General features: G+C 39.2%; 1 protein-coding gene across 20 annotated transcripts in view; it reads left to right on the forward strand.

Moving 5' to 3' along the window:
* Positions 1–24,396, forward strand: part of AFDN (afadin, adherens junction formation factor) — a 92,885-nt gene that overhangs the window by 56,278 nt on the left and 12,211 nt on the right. For 7 of the 20 annotated variants that reach the window (XM_033144179.1, XM_033144181.1, XM_033144180.1 and 4 more), the window contains 16 exons: positions 111–131; positions 875–1,020; positions 2,150–2,244; positions 3,329–3,594; positions 4,004–4,147; positions 5,206–5,404; positions 6,563–6,666; positions 6,974–7,060; positions 16,365–16,430; positions 16,563–16,636; positions 17,465–17,583; positions 18,691–18,885; positions 19,494–19,585; positions 19,701–19,889; positions 21,256–22,284; positions 23,746–23,781. In XM_033144179.1, the coding sequence (XP_033000070.1) occupies positions 111–131; positions 875–1,020; positions 2,150–2,244; positions 3,329–3,594; positions 4,004–4,147; positions 5,206–5,404; positions 6,563–6,666; positions 6,974–7,060; positions 16,365–16,430; positions 16,563–16,636; positions 17,465–17,583; positions 18,691–18,885; positions 19,494–19,585; positions 19,701–19,889; positions 21,256–22,284; positions 23,746–23,781 (2,862 nt within the window). The remainder of the gene's footprint in view (positions 1–110; positions 132–874; positions 1,021–2,149; positions 2,245–3,328; positions 3,595–4,003; positions 4,148–5,205; positions 5,405–6,562; positions 6,667–6,973; positions 7,061–16,364; positions 16,431–16,562; positions 16,637–17,464; positions 17,584–18,690; positions 18,886–19,493; positions 19,586–19,700; positions 19,890–21,255; positions 22,285–23,745; positions 23,782–24,396) is intronic. The other 13 variants (XM_033144192.1, XM_033144189.1, XM_033144195.1 and 10 more) reach the window with 5 other exon arrangements.

The following is a 24,396-nucleotide window of genomic DNA, read 5'->3' on the forward strand; positions in this document are numbered from 1 at the left end:
TGTGACTGAGCATAAGTCTTGTGCCTTCATATTTAGTGTTTGATTTCGAAAACTACCATGAATGTTCACAAGTTTCTTTCTTCTGTTTGATTTCCTTCGTTTTTCTCCAGGAGGTAGACCAGGTTGATCAGGTAGGACATATTGCTGGGAACTGATCCTAGCTGTGTTGGCTTAGCTCAGTTTCTCATGCTGCTTCCATGTAAAAATACAATATTTCTACAGCTGGATTGAACAGTTCATAACCCTCATTCAGCAGCTGGAACATGCAGTACTAAAATCCTTTTTGACTGCGCAGCCTATCAGCATTCCATAATTTCTGCTTAACGCACTTCAGTATGGAGACATAATGACAAAAGTTCTTTTTCTTCCCTTTTTTGTTTTGTCTGTGGTTCTGTTCTTTGGATCTCATCTGAGGTTGCCTGGCCTAGCATTTGTGGTCGGGAAATGGTGAGATAGATCAGTACTGGATACTGAGTTGCTTGGTGTCAAAGCCAGTGGCTAGCAGTATCTGGGTGACAATGGGCATTAGTCAACATGTGCTTGCGCACATACAGATTACCAGATAATGCATACATCTAAGCTTTCCGCATTTCATGACAACATGCTAACTCCATTTCACAAATGGCATTTGGAATATTTAATAATTTATCATTAAAATATCACTTGTAATTTGAAGCAATTGCAAGATGTCCAGCATATATTTCTTACAGTTTCATAGAAATTCTTTGCAAATATCTGGTAACTGAGTTATATTTGGTAAATGGAGGGGGTACTGGTCTATCTAAACAGAGCCTTTTGATAATGAATGCAAGCTGAATTGCCAGAGGAAGACTTCCTTTTGATGTTTACACAACTTTTTGAAAAATATTTTCAGAAACAAAAGAATATTGCAGGGTCACTTGCTTTCTGGATGGCAAATGCATCTGAGCTGCTAAACTTCATTAAGCAGGATCGAGAGCTTAGCCGAATCACCTTAGATGCGCAAGATGTTTTGGCACACCTAGTTCAAATGGCATTCAAGTAAGATAATTGGATTTCTGTATATACCTGTAGTACGTTCATCGAGTTTTTCCTTATTCAGGAAAAGTTATACATTATTATTTCCAAATGTCTTTCAAGGCAGATATTGAGTGTTATCCAATGCTAGTCATACCCAGAGAAGGCTCATTGAAATCAGTGAAATTAAGTGCACTTATTTCAGTGGGCCTACTCAGAGTATAATTAATTGGCTATCACCAGTGTGTTCATTTTTTAAAAAAATTGAAGTTGGTTAATTCATTTGTTTATTATATCTGCTAGTTGCTCAATCTACTGGTGCAGTGTGCATCTCCTTACGCTCTAAGGGAGGAGGAGTTCATCCTCACACTTGGGCACAGTAAAAATTCTGAAGATTCTTTATTAGAATTAATTTATATTAAGAATGAAATGTACAAGTGACCTGAGTAATTAGAAGTAAAAAAATAAACTCCTTTTGGTGTTATTTTTCCAGTTTCAAGCAATCTGCATTGTGTAATAGAGCTAGTAGATTATATGTTAGGATTCCACTGGAATGGGGGTGGGGAATGTGACACCCCCCATCAAAACACACACACAACCCCCCCCCCACCTTTTTCCTTAACAGTTTTGGGTTGAATCCAGAGGAAGTCACATTTTAGTCCCACTGAAATCTGTGGGACAAGTTAGTCACCACTAGCTTAAATCTCATTGTAACTATTTCCAGTGTCAGTTGCAACAAAAACAAGTGCCACAAGACTGTTGTTTATCTCGGTTATTCTCCTAACATCCCCTGGGTACAATCCCATAAAAATCATAGTCAGTTTCAAAATATAACAGGAATTGACTTGGCACAGTTTGGTATTTTTAATTCAGTATTAGTGCAGCAATATTTCTTGGGAAATTGCTCCGGAAACTTTGTGAATAATAGATACTGAGGATGCAGTCCTAAGCACACTGAGGAGTAAGGCCTGGTAAACTCAGTGGGACACTGAGATATGTGCAGGATTGTGCTGAGAGTTGAATTGTTGAACTTAGGTAAATTCATTTTTTCCATGGCTGCAGTTTTCATCAGCCTAATTTCTATGTTAATGAATCTAAATATTCTTTAAATGGGTGGAAGCCTTAATATTTATACAAAATTTTATTTTTTCAGATATTTGGTTCATTGTCTTCAGTCAGAGCTTAACAACTACATGCCTGCATTTCTTGATGATCCAGAAGAAAATAATCCTCAAAGGCCTAAAATAGGTTAGATCACTTTATGATATAATGTACTAAGCATAAGGCCTACTGTCATGAGAGGAGCACGGTGGGAGACCTTATATATTGCAGGGAACTGCAATGTGTTTTTGCGTGTACAATAAGACATTCTGTACTTTGTGAGGAGTTCCTCATTAGCATGTTTCAGGGCAGCCATTGACATCTAACCCATCTTTCCTGATATTGTATGTTAGAATATAACCATGTGTATGGGTTTGTGTGTAATACTATATTAATTGTGTGAAATAATGCATGGCCTTTCCCTTTCGTTGAGGACTTTAAGCCATGTTCTGTGGCAGTGCCGAACAATATAAATATAATACTTGTGCAAAGGACATTACCAATTATGCATATCTATTGGACCCATTAACCATTTACAGTGGTACCTTGGTTGTCAAACTTAATCTGTTCCGGGATTCCATTCGAAACGCAAGGTGTGGCTTCCGATTGACTTCAGAAGCTTCCTGCATTCGATCAGAAGCCGCGTCGGATGTTCAGCTTCCGAAAAATGTTCACAAACTGGAACACTCACTTCCGGGTTTGCGGCGTTTGGGAGCCGATTTGTTCAGGAGCCAAGCCGTTTGACAACCAAGGTACCACTGTATAAAAATTCTAGGGGAAAAAAGTGCAGACAGGTAACCTTGAATTTATTGTAAATTTTCTATGTGCAGTCATGCTGCAAATAGGAAGAATGCTGCTGCTTCTATGCTTAAAGACTGGCTTGTCTGGAAGGAATCTGTGAAATAGCTGACATTATATAATACACTAATTATTATACCCCTTCCTGAACCTAAAAACAAGTCTATCCATCCTCACATTCTCTTAATTTATTGATGAAAATTGACTTTACCTCTGTTTCTCCTTTTTCTTTGGTTTTCTTATGACAGTTGCTGCCTTTTACTCCATGCATTGGGAAATTTTAATTTTTTTAAAAAAGGAGCACAAGTATTACTTTATTATGCAGATAAATACATCATTGTTATTAATGTCTTCCAGTCATAATGTAATATTTAACACTGAGTAACTTAACAGAGTAGCATAGCTGAGTAAACTTTTGTATTTTTTCTTCTAGATGATGTCTTGCATACGCTGACTGGAGCCATGTCCCTGCTGCGGCGATGTAGAGTGAACGCCGCACTGACCATACAGCTCTTTTCGCAGCTGTTCCACTTTATCAACATGTGGCTTTTTAACCGATTGGTTACTGATCCAGATTCAGGATTGTGTTCGCATTACTGGGGAGCCATCATCCGGCAGCAGCTGGGGCACATTGAAGCCTGGGCAGAAAAACAGGGCTTGGAGCTGGCTGCTGATTGTCATCTCAGTAGGATAGTACAAGTAGGTATTAGGTAGTAGTAGGAAAAATAAGTGCTTGCTTGCATGAACTTGGAAGATTTTCCTCTACTAATTTAACAATGGAATTATGGAAATTCAGACTTAGCCACCTGTATGAGGTCATATGAAACCAGTGTCTGCAAAGTAGGGTTTGGGGTGTTCAGTTGCTTAATTGCTTCAACGTTTTCCTCAGAAAAGTCTGTTTTCTTGCCATACTGAGGAGAGCTGTTTTGTACCAACTGCCTTGTTTTTTTAAAATGTATTTTCTAGATTAACCTGTGCTAAGAGTTTCAAACAGAAAATGTGTATTCATTCAAGAGCAGGGTTCCACTCCCCAGTTTGGTGTGTAGGGTCCACTGTCATGTTTCTTAATAAAATAAAAATGATTCTAATAATTGTGCTTCTTTTTCAGGCAACTACTTTACTTACTATGGATAAGTATTCACGTGAAGACATTCCAAATATCAACAGTACCTGCTTTAAACTCAATTCTCTACAACTGCATGCATTGCTACAAAATTATCATTGTGCCCCAGATGAGCCATTTATTCCAACAGTAAGTTAACCTTGGCTTTTATTTATTTATTGTGGGGAGGTTCTTATTAAGGCTATTAAACTTAATTTCCCTATAAATGTTTATATAGTGAATGTTACGGGGTAGCGTATAAAAAAATAATGCTAACTTTATGTAATAATTAAAAGTTTGAGGCACCTGAATCCTATTTTTTAAACAGTGATAGTAATTCTTAGCTTGAGTAGCCTTTTCCGTCTCACATAGAGAAGGAAGAAAATACAGCCCCCCCCCCCCGTTTTTCATGGGGGTTGTGTTCCAGGTCATTGTGTATGACAGCGCTCTGCCCCATTACACCCCCTTTTCCATCCATTTCCTGGTCACCGCAATGCTCTCATGCGCAATCACATATCAATTGGACGCACGTAAATCTGCTTCATTGTTTTCAGTATCAACAGATAGCTTAATGATGCATTTTCAGTGTTTTTGGACTTATTTGTGTTTCCAATTTTGGGAAACATTGCAGTATTCTAGTTATGAAACTTTCTTATTTTTCTTAGGAATATATCTAGGGAGTAGCTTGCTACAAGTTCTTGAATTGTAGGTGGGAGGGTGGGGAGAGCAAAAAAACTATTAGTGCTAAATAGTCAAACTGAAGGTTAAAAACCTAATGTCTCCCTTCATTATTTTTCCTGCTCTTCAAAATACAGATTTAATCAAATATGTAACATCCAGTATAAATTAGTTTCTTCCTATTGTAAAAATGAATGCCTGCAATTCTTGTTTTGGTATCAGTATAATAATCCTCTTTGTATTACTCATTGATCACAAATGTTTAATATATTTCCAATAATTTGAAGAATTTCATTTAAAGGGCACCTGTGGGTGGGGTGGGATGAAACTAAAGTTAAAGCTCGCAACTGCAGTTGAACGAAAGCTTTTGCCTCTTGTATCTGCTTCAGACAACATCAACCTAAACATATCACATACATCTTTAGCATTTGCTAATTTGGGGTGGCTAAAGTATAAAATGATAACTCTATATTATTGGATTCTCATGTACAGCATTGTTTGCTTTCTCTCTCTCTCGCCCGCCAAACTAGGAGTTAATAGAAAATGTTGTAGCGGTGGCAGAAAATACTGCAGATGAGCTGGCTCGAAGTGATGGTAGAGAAGTACAGTTAGAAGAGGACCCTGATCTACAGCTACCCTTTCTTTTGCCAGAAGATGGTTACTCATGTGATGTTGTCAGAAATATCCCAAATGGGCTGCAAGAATTTTTAGATCCACTTTGCCAAAGAGGTAAGTCCTTTTAGTCTTGTACTGGGACAGAAAATGCTTCCTCTGCTGTAGTCCAGCTAAGTAAAATTAATTTTGTCTTTAGATGTTTGGAAATCTCTTGTCATTTTTAATGCAGGATTTCAGCAACTTTTGTTGTCATGGAGCATCCCTTTATTTGGGCATCCCTTAAATCAAGAAAGGAGGTGGGTGGCACTGTGGTCTAAACCACAGAGCCTAGGGCTTGCCGATCAGAAGGTCGGTGGTTCGAATCCCTAAGATGGGCTGAGCTCCTGTTGTTCGTTTCCACCTCCTGCCCACCTAGCAGTTCGAAAGCATGTCAAAGTGCAAGTAGATAAATAGGTACCGCTCCTGTGGGAAGGTAAACGGCATTTCTGTGCACTGCTCTGGTTTGCCAGAAGCAGCTTAGTCATGCTGGCCACATGACCTGGAAGCTGTCTGCGGACAAACGCCGGCTCCCTCGGCCTATAGAGCGAGATGAGCGCCACAACCCCAGAGTCATCCGCAACTGGACCTAATGGTCAGGGGTACCTTTACCTTTTAAATCAAGAAAAGGAGTGCTTTAGATAAGATTTCTTTATTGTCATTGTACAAGTACAAGTGCAATGTTGTACAAGTGCAACAAAATTGAATGCCATCCCATAAAAACAAGACAAAAAACACATTTTCAGCCACACATGCACATACATACACACCCATCACAACTCTCCAAGGTTATATTATCTGGTTACAGCATTTAAGATGGTTATAGCTCCGGGGTAGAAACTATTTTTTAATCTATTTGTTCTTGCTTTAATTGTTCTATATCTCTTGCCTGAAGGCAGTGGTGCAATAAGACTGTATCCCGGATGAGATGGATCCTGTAAAATATTGTTTACTTTTTTAAGGCAGTGGGAACTGTATAGTTCTTCCAAAGATGGGAGAGGGTGACTAATAATATTTTGGGCTTCTTTCCAGATTTGTATTATCATGTGATGCACATTCTGTGTTGCCTCCTTCGTCTTTTAAAAGCATTTGTCACATTGATGATCAGCACTGTTTTTAGTAATGAACCATTTGTATGCATGGTATTTGTTTTTTGTGGACTCTCAAATTACCTAATACGAGACCTGGGAGAATGCATTCAGTTATACATTGTCTCCCTCACCCTACGCCTTCTAGGTTTCTGCAGATTGACACCTCATCCACGTTCACCAGGAACTTGGACAATATATTTTGAAGGTGCAGATTATGAAAGTCATCTGTTGCAAGATAATGCTGACCTGGCAAGTACTTATCTTTTGGACATTATGGTAGAGGACATAAACTGCAGTTTAGCCGCATGCAGAAACTAACCTGTTATTTAGGGTGGCACTAGAGAGTTAAAATGCAGGTGATTGGATTTACTATGTTTTTCCTGCGGCATTGCATATTAGTGCTTTACTTAAGCTATTCAAAGTGCTTCATTTTGCAACATAGAAGTAAGTTGTGAGCAGATTTACCTGTAGCTGTATTTAAGTACCCAGAATGAATTCTTAATGCTGTCCTCAGTGTCGTGGAATACAGAGTTTAATCTGTGCTTTGTTTCTGTAGGCTCATCCCTTAAGGAAGGAACCTGAGATAATCACTGTGACACTAAAGAAACAAAATGGGATGGGTCTGAGCATTGTGGCTGCTAAGGTATGAATATATAAATATACTAGAAAGCTCTGTCCTCCAGCTTGCTCCACTCCCCCCCCCCCCCCCCGCCGGCAAGGCACATTATTTACTGAATTGTCTGCCCTATCAATATGTTTTGTAGCCCTTTTTTCACCTTCACCCCTATGCCCATGCCTTCCCTCTGTAACCCTCCTTGCACACAGAACGCCCTCATCTTCCATCACACGTTGCAACCACTAAGCACCCCTTTCACCTTCCACTCAATTTTGAAGTTACTATCTCCTGTTTTGCAGCCCCTTTCGTGCCTTCACTTTCATATTCACTCCTATTTTCGTACCTCCTCCCCCCTCCTACTTCTGAAGATAAATGTTACTGTACCATTAAGAATAGAATTTTGAAGACTGCCTACTGGTTCAGTTAGGGAGGGTTAAGTGATGGATGTTGTACAAATATGGTGTTTGCTTGTTAATAAAATACTTGTACTAAATTACTGCATTGAATCTGGACACACATGGTACCATTTATCTCATACACGAGGTAGCTGAGGAATGAAAGAGGGAGATGAACAATGGAGAGACATGGGGGGGGCGGGAGTGGCGATTTAAAACAAGCCTTAAGTACTGTAAGAAGGAAGTTGAGAAAGGCTTTGTTGTGTTAGCTTTTTCATGTTGGCCTCTGTGTTGTACCCATTTCCACTATTTCTCCTTGTTCGCCCCCCCCCAAAAAAATCCTCAGTGTTCCTCCCTTCAAATATCCCCCATTGTCTTAAACCATCCCTTTCCCCCCTCCCAGTGTCCCTCTCTTCTCACTCACATGCCACTACTGTGGTGTAATATGCGTTGTCTTTTGGTCCCCCACGCCATCCTGTTTTCATGCAGATCTAGCGTTCTGATGAGGCACTCCAAAACCTTCAATGGGGGGGGGGGGTTGCACAGTGACAGAATAGTGAAAATATAGTATATAGAGATATATTTTCATGATCTCACGGCAAGAGCAAATCTAGACACTCAAGTTTTTCTTTTTGGAATATTAAGTGAATAATTGAAACAAAAACATTTATGCAATGTGTGATACATATTCTTTATATATGAGAATGACCTTGCTTACATTTTGCACACTTTACAAACCAGCATTTCCTCTTAATAAGTTGAATGTGACTCATTTTAAGAAGTTAGATTTGGGAGGGAGGGCATGCAGGGAAGATTTTCTCAAATGTTGAGGACAAAATGCAGGGGAGAGAATAATTTTGACTAAAAACACAGCAACTTCTCTAGTTATGAAAAGCTATAGATTATATTTACACCCATTAGTTTCCTCTTTGAAAGGAGTGATATATAAAGTGTGTGTGTGTTTGTGTGCGCACACGCACACACACACACACACACACACACACTCTTTGATTTTGTCCACAATAGCCATAAAGTGAGTAACTTAAGTGCACCTCATCCTATTGACTGAGGTATGGGGAGTGAACAGGCAGGAGAGAGGCTCACCCTGATTACTTTTCTGAAATGTTTAACGACCATAATACATTCTAATGTGAATTGTTGTGCCACCAGTCTCCAACCACCAGATGGTGCACTGTACCAGTATTGTAAAGCTGCCACATGTTTAACAAATTTAAAGAGCTAGTCAGTAGGTGGCAGTGTTCTAAAACAGCATTTATATTTCAGGGGAGAAATTTTTTAAGATCTGTACTGCTGAATTCAATAATGATCTTGCATCATTTAAGCCAGAAGCAAGTCATTCACTTTTGTGTTCTGCTATTAAGATACAAATGAACAGCTTGCTATGTCAGCACTGACCACTGTCTTACCTGTAAGTGACATTGCCTGGTTTGAAAGAGTCTCCAGTAGGAATACAGGTGTAGTAGCCTTCTCTGCCCCCTTCTGAAGTCATAATTCATCTTGAAAAGAACTAAACCTATTCAAGCTAGGTGGTTGCAAGAGGGAAATGACAGTTTTTAATGGGACTAATCTGTGACCTCAGTGACAGTGTTTTAAAGTCTCTTTAAATGTATAGTAGTGCATAGTTGCTCAATGATCATTTTTGACTATTAAGGACATGGTGGTTCTTGTTTCCAAAGTATTGTATCTTTGATTGGTTGCAGAAGGGAAGAAAGAACTGGCTCTTCTGAGTGGTTTATATGTATTGGGTGTAAAGGAATGAGAGTGATCTTCATAGCTTTATTATTAATCGTATTTTAGAAAATATGCAAATATCTGGCAATTTTTAATTGGTGACTACACAACTAAATGACTGAACAACAACAGCACTTCAGACTATTCTTATGCACATTTAGGGACATGGTTAGTTGCCCCAGAGTATGGGCAGGGCTGTTTCTGGCAGGTGCAGGGCACAGGGCAAATTTGCACACTAGGAATCTCTAGAGGGGAGACCTTCAACTTTTTAAGGGCTCTGGGCACATTTAGATTTTTGAGCAAGTGCTGTGGACATCACACCCTCTGACCACTTCTTTTCTACCTTCCCTGAATCAGGGAATCACACAGTCCACAATCTCTCTCTCTCCGGGGAGAGAGAGAGAGAGAGAGAGAGAGAGAGAGAGAGAGAGAGTGTGTGTGTGCATGCACACATTTCACTTTTTCAATGAATCTCTGCAAAAGTCATATTCAGTAGAATTAAGTCAGTAGAAAAACACTTAGAGCAGAAAGAGGAAGTGAGAAAATACACATTTTTTCTAACTTTCTCCTTCAGCTCTGTATACTTTTCAAGGGAGACAAAGAAAACCTACCTCATGGTGAAAGAGTTACTGAATGGGAGGAAGAGCTCAGAGGCTTGGTGAGCCCTAAGGGAAGACCTCAAGGGCACCACTGTGCCCATGGTCACAATTTTGGCTCCACTCAAGTGTTCCCTCTGGATGGTCATGGTTGCTACCACTGCCACTCCCATGCCTCTTCCTCACCTCAACTCCCAAATTGCTTTGCCATTTTAACACTGCAGCAGTGCTGGTGCACTTTCCTCCCCTTTATCTGAAGAAAGGGTTGCTTCCTCAGAAGCTAAGCAATTAGGGTAAGGTGGCCCAGGAAAGGGACTGTGTTGGTCATGTGTGCAGCCTCCCAAAGGATTGAGTTCCAGAGCAATTTGCTAGGGAGGTCCTGATTCCTATGCATGTCCAAATTACACTCACAAATTATCCCAGTAGGGATGCATTCTTAAGCCTGCTTCCACATAAAGCTTGCATTCTCTGGATCCAGGCAAATAGAAAAGTTCTGGTTACAGGTGGGTAGCCGTGTTGGTCTGCCATAGTCAAAACAAAATCGAAAATTCTTTCTAGTAGCACCTTAGAGACCAACTGAGTTTGTTCCTGGTATGAGCTTTCGTGTGCATGCACACTTCTTCAGATAGGTATCTGAAGAAGTGTGCATGCACACGAAAGCTCATACCAGGAACAAACTCAGAAAAGTTCTGGTCATCTCATGTGCAATGGAGAAAGCAAGAGCTCCAAATATAGACTTTTAAACTTGTATGAGTTTCAGTCTCACATTATTAATGTTTTTCATTTTTTTTGAGATGATAAAAATCTTATATTGTTGCTGTTAACATCTTATGGTGTTGTTAAATAGCCAGTTGTCTTATCAGTGGTAGTCTGGCCTCTTGACTAGAACGCTGGCTTGACAGATCCCTGGAGCCATGACCCAGAATTAGTTCTAGGCACAAGCAGAGGTAAATCATTATAAATTAGTTTCTAGAGGGATTTAGTTTTGCCCTAGGAACTTCAAATTATCTGATAGGCATTGTTCCAGAGGGCAAACACAAATCATTCACCCTATTGCCAAGAGGTCGGGACTTCCAGTTCAAATCTTCTCTGTGTTTTCCAGGAGGTGTAGTAATAATCCTTCTAGCTGTTAGCATGTAGTTAGGAACATGAGCTGTTCTCTGTGATAGTAGCAGTGAGCATAGCCACACTGGCTTGAAAGGGCAATAGCCACATTTCCAGTACCGCATTAGGAACAGAATAAATTGCCTACCATTGATGTAATGGTTTCCATTAGTGGCCTTGCTGGTGCTTCATTTCTGTTGCAGGACTTTTCTATAGCAGGAGTACTTTTTTGGTGGTAGTGGCTGGATTGCTCGGGGGTCAGGGGTGCAGTAATACTAAGAGACTAAGGGCAGAATTTAGTGCTCTAAGCCTGAAAGATGTTTCGATGTTAAATGCTGCCTGACTTCCAACCACACTGTGGTTACATTTTATGAAATCCAGATGATTTGGAAGCAGTGTGTGCATGCAGTTTACTTTAAAAATATATTACGGGGTGGGATGGGGAGTGAGGGGAGGGGTTAGCATACGACTTCTTCCCATCTGTGGGCCAGCACTTACTTCCTGTTTAATTTGGATTTTCTGTATCTTACTGAAAAGGCCGCCTTGATTTTTCTAGGCAGTGCCTATAGTTTAATAAAAGCTCTTAATGATAAACTAAAGGCAGAGTAGCATAGCTGATTGTGCGAAGAGTTGGAATATTGTATTGGTTGTCACTAGTGTTGATAAATGCTATGCTGTATCAGTGCCCAGTTCAAAGCTGTCTTGCTGGGTGTTTTGGAAAATCTGGCAGACTGATGTTTGGGTTGTAGTTGAAAGCTGAGAAAGGATTGAATAGTTGTATTTCTGGAGTTAAAATGTGGTTTTCTGTCGTTGGAAGAACAGAATCCTCGGTAAGTCTGTTCAAAAAGTGCTTTTCTATAAACATTTAAAGTTGTCGGTGACTACTTCATTTGGCACTACTTGTTGTTGCATGCAGTTAAGTGATGTTCTTTTTAAAAGTTAGCACAATACAATTTTACCTTAAGTCAGTTCCTTTTCTGTGCTTTTTAATGACAAACACAGTGAGAGGTTTCAATCTACTGTAGTCTGCCAAGTGAACTATTGCTTCATTTACTATTGAAAGATTATGAATAATGTAAGATGTGGGCTTTTCCTTCTATCTATAATCCAGAAATATCTTTATAAATCTTGTGATTTTGCTGTGTGAAGAATGTTAAAACATATTAAAATTGACATTCTCAACACTAAATAAGAATAAAATTAACTGACTTCAATATATATATTTCTGTAGAGGTTCCTTTAACTAATTTACTTGTCGTTTCAATTGCTGTAAGTATTGATACTGAACTACTTGATGGCATAGTTGACCTAAATACAATCATAGTTGAAACACACATTTTTCTCTCAGTGTCAGTCACCACTCTTCACAAGGAAAAGTCAAGACATTCGCTATAAAGTAGTGTTTTGTTTTTATGCCTGTACTTTGATATTGGAAAGGAAAACTCAATAACTCTTTCAAGTAATGATGGAGAAAATATCTATCATCAATGACAATAGTAGAAAGAAAATCATTGCACTAGGAAAGTGCAATACTGCATTAAACCACTGATTTATGTAAAAATGGATTTTTTTTCAACAAAGGGCTCTCATCTAACCTTTAATGTATTGTTGATACAGGTGCTACTGGAAGCATTTTTTTTAATTTATTTTTTGTTTTGTATTGTTGATGTTCACAGTCTAACAGTTCTGCATACTTACAAACAATCCTGTGTATGTTTACTTAAAAGTAGTAATGTAAAGTAATGATAGCTGCATTTAGGATTGCAGTCTCAAGCACCTAATTCTTTTATGAATTGTAACTAATATAGCTACAGTTATTCTGGATTCTGAAGCTTATGTTAAGATGGGATAAAAGAAGAACGAAGCTTGATCTTTCTTTTCTACACCTCTCTTAAAATTGTAGAGTTGGAAGGGACCCTGAGGATTATCTAGTCCAACCCCCTGCAGGAATATGCAGCTGTCCCATATGGGTATCGAACCTGCAACCTTGGTGTTATCAGCACCATGCTCTAACCAACTCCCGCTTCCACTACTTCAAATTTTCAAATAGGATTAGTGGCTGTTATTGTCACATCATACTGTTTAGCAGTTTCTTGAAGAAGAATGTACAGAAATAATGGGAAAAGCTTTATATCATTTTCACTTTCTGTTCTGCTATGTCTCAGAAACAAGCTTTTATGAGAGCTGCTATAGCCCAAATGGGAAAAGTAAATGGCCTGATTACAGTGTGAATTGAGTGCCTTTGATCCAGAGATCTATGAGCAACGTTACACTCACAGAACACTCCCACTCAAATAAGGAGTACAGAAGAGAGGTGGTTTTCCCCAGTTGCCCTTTCCCTCATGGACTGTGAACATTTGTTCTGGTGGATCGCAGTGAGACAGGGAATTTGCAAAAAATCACAAACCACTTCCATAAGTAGGAGCCTCCACTGAATTGCAACTTCTTTCCATGAATGGGAGGATTTGTAACATTTACAGAACATCAGATCAGGCTACTCTTCTCTGGCACTTGAGAGATCACTCAGAGTTCTATTTTCCACATGGAGATTTTAAAAATGGACAAAACATACAAGTGCCCCTCTGACAGTTACATGCACAGTCCTTTCTACCTTCTATGTAGACAAAAGTTATGCAGCAAATTGAGCATGCATATATAGCGTGGGAAGGTTCCTAGCTAAAGAAAGTCAATAGTCCAGTGGTTGAGCACATGCTTTGCATGCAAATAATCCCACATTCAATTCCCAGCATTTCCAGGTAGGGCTGTGATGGAGTCTGCCTGAAGCTCCACTGATAGATAGTTGGGTGTCTACAGTATTGTGCTAAAGAGACCAGTGGTCTGACTTATACCTATAGTACATATAGAACTATATGTATATGTATGCCTATACTTATACCACATGTATAAATGTATGTATGGAAGTAAATTTGTTACAGATGAGTTCTCTTGCTTTAGAATCTATTTTAATACTTACAAAGTGTAAAAAGTGTTCTGAGTGTTGTATAGATATTAAAGATAAGATTGGTATATTGAGGGTTGGGTAATAATAATAAATAATAATAATAATAATAAATAATAATAATAATAAATTTATTATTTATTTCCCCAGCCACTCTGGGCGGCTCCCAACCGATGTTAAAAACAAAATACAGCATTAAACATTAAAAACTTCCCTAAACAGGTCTGCCTTCAGATATCTTTAAAAGTAAGATAGTTGCTTATTTCCTTGACATCTGATGTGAGGGCGTTCCACAGGGTAGGCGCCACTACCAAGAAGGCCCTCTGCCTAGTTCCCTGTAATTTCACTTCTCGCAGTGAGGGAACCTTCATAACATACATTTTATTGAAATCACCTGATGTGGCTAAAGTCTATTTAGATAAGCAGACACCCATCTACTTGGCTGCCCTATCATCAACTCATATTGTGTCTTCTGGAAGAAGGGCAGCATTGGTGTCCTGTCATGATTTTACAACTTCTAAGAATTAGGTTTGACCAAGAATGCTATGCAAGATGCAACTAGTTCAAATCAAGGCGCTTTTTACCTAACCTTCCACAACCTCTTCCTTCTGCTTCACATTTCTTAACAAAGCCTTTGCTTCTGCCACACTTGTTGCAGTTTACAAAATCAAAGGTTCTGTTAAGGAATTTGAAGCAAAAGGAAGAAGCTGTGGAAAGTTGGGGTTAATACTCGTTGCAAATGTTAGCGCATACCATTCACGGAAGTATACTCTTTCAGCTTTAGAGGCCATTGAACAATACACATGCACTGTGTCAGGGAACCGCCACCTGGCCCGCTGAGGGGACTAGAGGCTCTGTTAGGATACAGAAAGCCTCGACGCCAATTGAGAAGCAGTACCTTGTCCAGCGCGGAAAGCTGCCACACCTCCAGTGGGGAGGAAAGGGAAGGGGCCAGCCCGGCGAGGAGAGGGCTTGGGGATGCCATGGAGAGCCCCAGCACCTCATCCAGCCAGGAGCGGCAAACAGGGAGTCTGGTGGGAACAGGGCTTGGGGAGGCTACAGAGCCCCTGCACTCACCTCGCCCGGCTGGTCAGGAGGGAGGCACGCCATTTCCGTCGCCCCATTTGCACAGAGGGGTGAAACGCAAAGGGGGTAGGATGAGACTTGGGGTGCCGAAGTTCTTATGCTGGGGAAAGAGCCGGAAGGGGCCACTCCCGGATTCTGCCAGTGACTGAGACAGACATGTACTTGGAAGCTCTGCACTGTAAATATTTTGCACAATAAACCTGTAAAAAGACAGGTTGGGCTCCTGCTTCGTTACTCATGAGGCACCAACACACGAACCTTACACAGTGCAACTCACATAAATTCAGCAGGGCTTCTGTTTAAGAAATTGCAAGCTAACGAAATAACCAGGGATATAGTATGATGTAGCTGTTGAAGAGTCTGAATTAAGAGTTGGCATTACTTGTTCACCTCACAGTTCAACTATGAACTTGCATTGTCTTGCCCTGGACCACCTAATATCTTCCCCTCAGTTCCTCTGCCCACCAGCCAGTCAGTAATATAAGTATTGTGATACTGGCTGCCCTTGCAGGGATGGCCATAGAGGTCGGTGAGATACTTATATCAAATAGTTTTATATTTTAGTTATCAGTGGGTAAATTGTTAAGCGAAACTGCAATATCATCACACTCCTATATTTCTATTTGTATAATAAAACAAAATGTAAAGAATGTCATCACACAGCCCCTGTTGGAGGATTTGTAGTGTTGTGTCCCAATCCTGAATGTGCATTAATTTGGGATAGGATAGGGGAGCAAATATGAAGTGGTGGTTTAAAGCAACAGACGTTTGAGTAAAGCAAGGTAGGAGGGAGCTGACAGGAAAATGGGGTTTTTATACAAGCAACCACTCATATGTGTGCAATATCAATCAACTGAACTTAACATTCTCCAGCTGACAGGCTTAAGATTCTGTTCATCTTAAAGGTACAGTAACATACATCATCATGGAGGAGGGGAAAATGCAAAGGGTTCTGTTTACTAGGAGGAGACATGGAAATGGGGTGATATATGTGCAAAGGAGAGTTGAAAAAAGGAGGAAGAGGGAGATAGGAAAAAGAAGATGAAGGTGAAAATGGGGGTGCAAAGAACTGCAAAAAGGGGAATGAGAGGTGTGCGAATGCAGGTGAAGATGAAAGCATTTGCATGAAAGGGCCTGTGGAATAAGGGTGGATGATGGCTTCATAATGGGGTGGAAGGTGAAAAGGGTGCTTAGTAGGAGGGGGAAGAGGAGGAGGCATGGATCTGGGAGTGAAGATGAAAATGGTTGCAAAGCAGGACTGCAGAACAGAAGAGAGAAGTGGCTTCAGAAGTGTGGTTGGGAAGGTGAAAAGCAAGCTTAGTAGTTGCATGCGGTGGGAAGGGGTTAATGTGGGAAGAATGGCAGGATTTGCTGCGCATCAAAAAAAAATGCAACCTTTATTGTGCATTTGTAATAAGAATTGTTTTATCTCTTTCTAGGGCGCTGGTCAAGATAAACTTGGAATCTATGTCAAGTCTGTGGTCAAAGGTGGTGCTGCAGATGTGGTTAGTAGTACCTTTAATTATTAAATTACTAAAATTTCAGTGATTAATTTTGAATAGTTACAAACTACATAGCATAGCTTTGCTAATCTCTGACTGTATAATGTACCTTTGTCTTATTAAACATTTAACCAGGATGGCCGACTGGCTGCAGGGGATCAGTTACTTAGTGTGGATGGACGCAGTTTGGTTGGACTATCCCAGGAGAGGTATGTCATGCTTTTATGTGTTTGTAGAAGAATAGTGTGGTTATAAATCACATAGGACTTTTCCTCTCATCTTTTGCACCCCTTGATTTGATTGACATATATTCCATTCTCAACCTCCTCTGTCTTTAATCACTGGTCATGCCATAGATGTTGAGACACATTTGCTCACCCAAACATGTGTAGTGCAGTGCTGTGACTTGCAATGGCTCTGGGATTTTTGAATTGTAGGAGGCATTTGGTTTGTCCTGAGAAAAGCGACTACACTTTTCATCTCTATGCTATCCGGTCTTCCAGACTGTTTCACAGACTTGTAGCACTTCTATTAGAGAGCCATACGGGGAAAATTGAGCCCTTTTGCCACAGTTGCAAAAGTGGGATTGCACAGATTGGCAACCCAGCCAGATGGTGGGGTATAAACAACAACATTAGTGTACCCTTTTCTGCTGCAGTACCACTGATAGTAGCTCAGAGTGCCTCATCAAAGAAAATTCTGATTCCCGAAGTCTGTGATTAAATCCTGTATTTGATTTAAAGCTTGCCGTCCTTGCAGTTTTAAAGACAGTCATTTGTGCCATTTCTACTTTAGTAAATAAACTGGCAATTTTTTGTGTGGTGTGTAGGGTTTTTTACTTAAAGAAAGTTTGGATGAGTTGTTTAGCGTGCAAGACATTAGATGAAATTTTATTCTACTCATGGTTCATAAAGAGGCCCTTACTCCAAATATTACTATTTTAAACAAATTAGTTTTTTTCTCTTTGATCTTTAGTACTATCTTGCTACTGTCAATTATAGTATTTTTTAATTAATTTTATTTAACTCTTACCACAGGGCAGCAGAGCTGATGACAAGAACAGGATCAGTAGTGACGCTAGAAGTAGCAAAACAAGGAGCAATTTATCATGGTTTAGCAACTTTGCTTAACCAGCCGTCTCCAATGATGCAAAGAGGTAAACAACTGAAATATTTTTGTCCGCATACATTTTTGAGTGAAAACCAATCTTAAATCTCCATGCTTTCTAGAAATTGTGTTTGAATAAACATAGTACAGCCTAATTCACTCATTATTCTTTCTCTGAAGGAGAGGCATATAGAATCCTTAAAAGTCTAGTACAATGTAGTCGTATGCATGTCTACTCAGAAAGTCTCACTAATGGGGCTTACTGTTGGACAAATTTACATAGGACTGCAGTGTTAAGTGTGTTGAGGGTTGTTTCCCAAAAGTAATGAGAGCACAGACTATTTCTTAATCTGTTTCCTTCTCTGTTAAATTTGAGAAATGATAATGACCTGTTGAAAGTACAAAATAGTCAAGATTGTCAAGCGTTTTGAAGATTAGATTAAAACATTTTCCACAGGTTGGTACTGTTTGGCAAAATTTGAGTTTGACCTCTGATCCATCTGGCCTAGTACTGCCTGCTCTGACTGGCAGCAACTCTGCAGATACCTGCTGTATAATATCCTTTTAGCTGGAGATGCTGGGGTTGAACATGGAACACAATGCATGCAACACCTGTGCTTATGCCCTGTCTATATGCTTCCCCAACTTGGATAGGAGTGAGAATACTGCATTTCATTTCTTTTGGCCCAGTAAATACAGATTGTGTGGCAGCTCTGTTCATTTGTTAATTTCACTGGCTTGGAAGGAGCTGTAATTCAAGTGATTCCTGATTCATCTCTCATTCAGAGGCCCCGGGCAAGCCACTTTCGTTTGGGTGAGATACTACCACCTCAGTATTAATTCACCTTAAGAGGGAAGCAGGAGGTGCTTCGTAGTTTAGCCTCTGTCTGAGCTTGTCTTCAAATAACCTTCCTCCTAGTACATAGAAAGGAGAGTGTCCAGTGACTAAAGCCCCATTTGACCAGCACACAGCAGGCAAATTCACAGTTAAGTCCAAATTCTCAATTTACTTCCCTTCACCAAATTTCATTCATCTGGGATTAGGGGAATGACTTTGAGATCATATACCAGGTTCAGGCAGCTTTGAATTCAAGCAGTAATCATATGAGAAGTTAAGCACAGATTGTTCTCATGCAACTTCTCTCTCTTTCTGGAGTTTCAGACCGCCGTGGCTCAGGTAAACCCCGACCAAAGAGTGAAGGATTTGAGCTATATAACAACTCCGCTCAGAATGGATCCCCTGAGAGCCCCCAGTTGCCTTGGACAGAATATAATGAACCAAAGAAATTGCCAGGGGATGACAGACTGATGAAAAATCGAGCTGATCACCGATCTAGTCCCAATGTAGCAAGTAAGCAGGAAATGGTTTAAATATGTTTATATGGACCATGTTTCTGTAGAGGACTGAAATGCTCTGAAAAGGAATGGAATAAAAATTTGATAGCTACAGGGGCTGAATTCTAAAGAAGAATGTAGGCCTCAACAGATGTTATGAAGCACCCAATGCATTACATCAGATTGTGGGTCCTCACAGGCCATCATTCAGCTTGTAAGTGCCTGGGACAAGAGGTGAGCCAAAGAAGAAGAAGAAGAAATCAGAGGCTTTCAGGAACCTGCTGTAGTGGGTATATGTATATGTAAAATTATGTACCGAGACCCCTAAGTACGTGCATATATCATTTGATTTGTATGTTGCCTTTCCATAGTTAAAACCATGCTCAAGGCAGTTTACAACATGAAGAAATACACATAATATAACAAAAATAGTCATAAATAGTTAGAGTAGGCTAGTTATTCCACCCTGAATAGCTAGCTGTGAAACAAATTATATGCAGTATACTATTTTTCTTACATTATTTAAGAGGAGCAAACAATTTTATCAGCCTTGTTATTTCTCTTAGTTTGAATTAGTTCTCTTGTGTAGCCTAACAAAGATTTTTTTAAAAAATTCCTCAACAGACCAGCCTCCAAGTCCTGGGACCAAGAATGCATATGCAGCTGGAACCACTAACAAGATAACATCAGTGTCTACGGGAAATCTTTGCACAGAGGTTAGAAGTAGCAAGCAAAAAAGCATTTACTTTCTATCTATCTATCTATTCATAAAACAGTGTGGTGTGTTTTAATAGGTACAAAAGTGTAAATGATCTTTCTATATTTATACAGGAACAGATACTACCACCCAGACCTGAAGCATATCCTATCCCAACACAAACTTACACCAGAGAATATTTCACATTCCCAGCCTCCAAATCCCAGGATCGAATGGGTCCTGCTCAGAATCAGTGGTCGAGTTATGAAGAGAAACCCCAAATTCCACCTGAAAGTAATCATTATATCAGTGTTGCAATGCAGGTTAGAAATTTGTTTTTATCAACTAAGTTAACTAAATGGTTTTGGTGTTGTGGTAAGGAATAATAAGATTATTGGTCCCCTAATATTTAGTACTTGTAAAAATATCTCTGGTTTGTTGCAGCTGGTATTTCTTATTTGGTTAGCTTTAAAATTAGAAATTAAAGGTTCACAGTGTATCTAAATTGCTAAGAAAGGGTTCCATACATACTGGCATCTTGTATGAAAGCTTGACAATATATATTTAGAGCTGATGTTTGAAACGTAGCAATAGTAAAAAATATTGGGAACATTTCTTTTCCCAAAGGTTTGTGTCTTAAGAGTGACTGTAAATGCAGTTTAGTATTCAAAGACTGCATTAACTATTGTGAAGCCATAAAATGCCTGTTTAAGTTGTGTTCGCTTTTAAATACCCAAGTCATTAGCAAGCTGCTAGTAGCGTTTTCACAGTGCATCTTACACAAGTTGCTTTGTGTTCAGTGCTTCTGGACTAATAGAGCATAAGAAATGCTTTCATTCCAAACAATGCATTCTTTCTAGGTCATGGTTAAGGTCATTGATGAGAAGCACCAAATAAGTTGCCTTTGTTCATAGTTTCTAACTACGATTCTTTTGCATCTGGTCAACTTTGTGCCTAAAATAAATCTTGGAAGGAACACTAAGGAATTTTGAATTAAAATTAAAATTTATAGATGGTTTCATTGGAGCTTCTAATGTATGTGGTGCCATATTATCAAATGATAATGCTGGAAAACTTCACCGTGATCTAATCCAAACGCAGCATATCTATGAAGATGGAATATTTTACCAGGGATTTAATGATCAGATGTTTTCCTATCCTATATAACTGTGAGGAGGAGTGGGGAAATACAGCAAAGTGAACAGATGGTTCCACTTCCTATGCTGCTCTTAGGGTTAATTGTGATTATAATAAAAGCTTGTCACAGCAGTTGGAGGCAGGACTAGATAAGTTACTGTGCTTCAGTTATTCTTGTAAACTGCTATCCCTACATCTTCTATGGGAACACGTTTCAGAGCTGGAAGTAGTTTCAGTTTGGCATTGTTGTGAGTTCTGTGTGAGAATGGGTATACAGCCTAAATTAGGTTGCTGTTCTTTCTCCTCCCAAAGTAATTTCGTAATCGTGTATCAAAGCTCACAGACCTCTAGAGCTTGCATAACTTGTTTGGAATGAAAGCCTGTATGCAGTACTTGGAACTGTTGCAACATGCTGTTTATGAAAGTGTTGATTTTACAGAAAAGTGAGTAAGCATTTCATCATCACTCTAGAATGCTATAAACTGTCATTCGGTAATTTTTTTCTGTATATGAATTCTAACATGTGAAAACTATTTTTTCTTCTTCTTCAAGCGTGTAACTCGTTCTCAGGAGGAACTACGAGATGATAAAGTTTATCAGCCAGAAAGGAGTCGACTAGAAGTTGCCATACGAAAAGATGTGGAATATATTGATCGCAAATCAGACAGTGATCCATGGATGAATTCTTCTGTGGATTCTAGCACATCAAGCCAAGAGCATCTAAACCAATCCTCTAAATCTATTCCCCCTGGTTCTTCTTTAACCAAAACTGGACCTGGTCGCTGGAAAACTCCTATTGTTTCTCAACCAGTATCACTAGTGACTTCCCAGTCCACCAGAACAGACCTTCCTCCCCCTCCCCCTCCCCCACCAGTGCACTATGCAACTGACTTTGATGGGCTGCAAATGGATTTGCCTCTTCCGCCACCGCCGCCACCTCCAAGCCAGTTGGGGCCACAGTCGTCATCTCAGGTTGCTGCTGCAGAACGCAAAAAGAGAGAAGAACATCAAAGGTGGTATGAAAAAGAGAAAGCCCGTTTAGAGGAAGAGCGAGACAGGAAGCGTCGGGAGCAGGAAAGAAAACTGGGGCAAATGCGTTCTCAGCCACTAATTCCTGCTCAGTCCCTACTTCCCCCAGTTTCAGTTCAGCAGGTGAAACCAGAAAAGCCTTCAACATTGCAGAGATCCCAGGAAACCGTCATTAGAGAATTGCAGCCCCAGCAGCAACCCCGAACCATTGAGCGAAGAGATCTGCAGTACATCACCATCAGCAAAGAAGAGTTGTCCTCTACTGATAGCTTATCTCCTGACCCTTGGAAACGAGATGCGAAGGAGAAGCTGGAGAAGCAGCAGCAGATGCACATTGCAGACATGCTGAGCAAAGAGATTCAGGATCTTCAAAATAAGCCCGATAGAACAGCTGAAGAGAATGACCGCCTGCGGAAGCTCATGCTGGAGTGGCAGTTCCAGAAACGACTCCAAGAGTCCAAGCAAAAAGATGATGATGAGGACGATGAAGAAGATGATGATATTGATACTATGCTGATTATGCAGCGACTGGAAGCTGAGAGAAGAGCAAGGGTAAAATGAGAGAAGCCTTTTAATAAGCTGTTGGTATTCTAAAATGTCTGTTAGCCTAAAAAAACACACCTTAGATATCACCACAGGATAAAGGAGGACTGGACTCTGTTATTGTCCCTGTCTTTCATAGTATATAATGAAGTATTGTCTAATCTATTTGGACTTTGTCCAAGTAAGTGGTGTATTATAAGCTACTAGCTGGAAAGCTTGAGCTGAAGATAGCTCTATTTCCAGTTCCCTCCCCACCCCCAGCCCCCCAAATAGCAAGGGAATGACAGGAAAATTAGACATCCTTTCTAATAAATAGATGATGATCCCTGTTTTGTTTAAGTCTAGTATATGATTGCATACATATATAGTTGTCCATAAGGGCAAAATGTGAAGGAATGTCACCTTTTTTTTAAAGTAAGCCTAGTTTTAATTCTGCTTGATTTTTGTACATTCATGAAGCCAATGCCACAACATATTTTATGTTCATGTTTCATCTGTCAAAATGCATAGCATGATTTGGATTTTTAATTCCACAAGAGTGATGATGTTTTTTCATTGGTGAAAACAAAAAACTACAGAGACTGATTAAAAACATACAGAAACTTTTTTTCATGCAGCAGCATATAAACGTAACTGAAGGATTGTATACTTGACAGTGATGAAAGTTATAAGTGGTGCAATTCTTTATTTAAAGATTTGTAAATAATTGGTCTATAAATTATGCTGCTTTTGCCACAGTGAAAAGCATTTGCTTTCCAAGGCAACCATTTTATGCATTTTCTCAATGAAAGCATTCCTTTATTTTTATTTTTATTTTTCTGTTGTTGCTCACTTTTCTACACTGCAACTTAAATCAGTTTCTTGAAGGCTAAGTGTGTCCTTGACAGATTCATTATACAATATCTTGTTGTTGCTTCCTCTTGTTTTGTCACACAGCTTTTTTAACTACATTAATATATAATTCAAAAACAAAATTCTTTATTCTGGGTTATCTAACACTTTAATCTTGCTCTTTTAAAATCTGCATTATAATTCTTTGTTAGGTGGTCATTTCTGTTGCATAACATCTGCTAAATCATTCCTTTCCACTAGGACTGATAAATTTACATTTTGTACATATTTTAGAAATATACTCCCCATCTCTAATAATCAAATATTTTTAAAATGAGGTAACTAATTGGCTGCTTTTTTGCAATAAAAATTGTATAGCTCTTTATCCATTTATAGATGGACTGTGTGTTCTATCTTAAAGGACACAGTTTACAGAAATAACTTGCTTTTTAAAACTATTTTCTACTGATTTATTTAGATATGTTCACCAATTCCACATTAGCTTATCAAACAGTGCTTTTCATTTTTCCTTTTATACAGCTGTAGTAACAAATCAAAGTGCTTTTGGCATAGTGCAAATCTAAATTTATCCTTATTTTCACTGAGCATCTTTCTTTTTCCTTCTCTTACTACCTGCAGCAGACTGCTATGCCAGCAATCTCTGTTCTAGATTTGGTATGTTCTTATTTCTTTCTCTTCAATGCCTTTTTCTTACTGCTTTTTATCTTTTTCTTTTGAATTAATAATGATCCAATATGCATTGGATATTGCTTTCTAAGTGCTTTTAAGGCAAGGTGTAATGTGTTAAACGGCTGTAAGCAAGCACGCAGCTGTTGCTTGAGGTATGTTCCTAGCTTTCCCCCCTTCTGCCTTTATTCTTTAAAAGTTGTGTTCTGTTTGCATCTTTGAATTGTTTGCAGCTGTGTCCGACCATTTATATGAATAATATATTTAACATTTTCCAAAAATAACCCTTAGCTTTGATAAACATATGTAGCTGGGACTGAATGGCTCCCTTCTTTTTTATTGTTGTTATTCCCTTGTCCCGCAAACCATAGATTTAATTAAATTTATTCTAACCATTTCAATATTCAACTTCTAAAGCATTTATCGTTTCTTGCTCCCATGATGGATTTACATTGTTTGGCATTCACAATAATTTCCTAGAAACTATTTGCTTTAGCACTTTGCTTCTTGGAATGCTACCTTGAAGTAAAAAAGTTTGGAACTCATTTATAGTTATTCTAAATATATAAAAATAACCCCTTAGCTGATCAGTAAGGGATATGC

Source organism: Lacerta agilis, chromosome 3, assembly GCF_009819535.1.
Source record: "Lacerta agilis isolate rLacAgi1 chromosome 3, rLacAgi1.pri, whole genome shotgun sequence".
NCBI classification, from domain to species: domain Eukaryota; kingdom Metazoa; phylum Chordata; class Lepidosauria; order Squamata; family Lacertidae; genus Lacerta; species Lacerta agilis.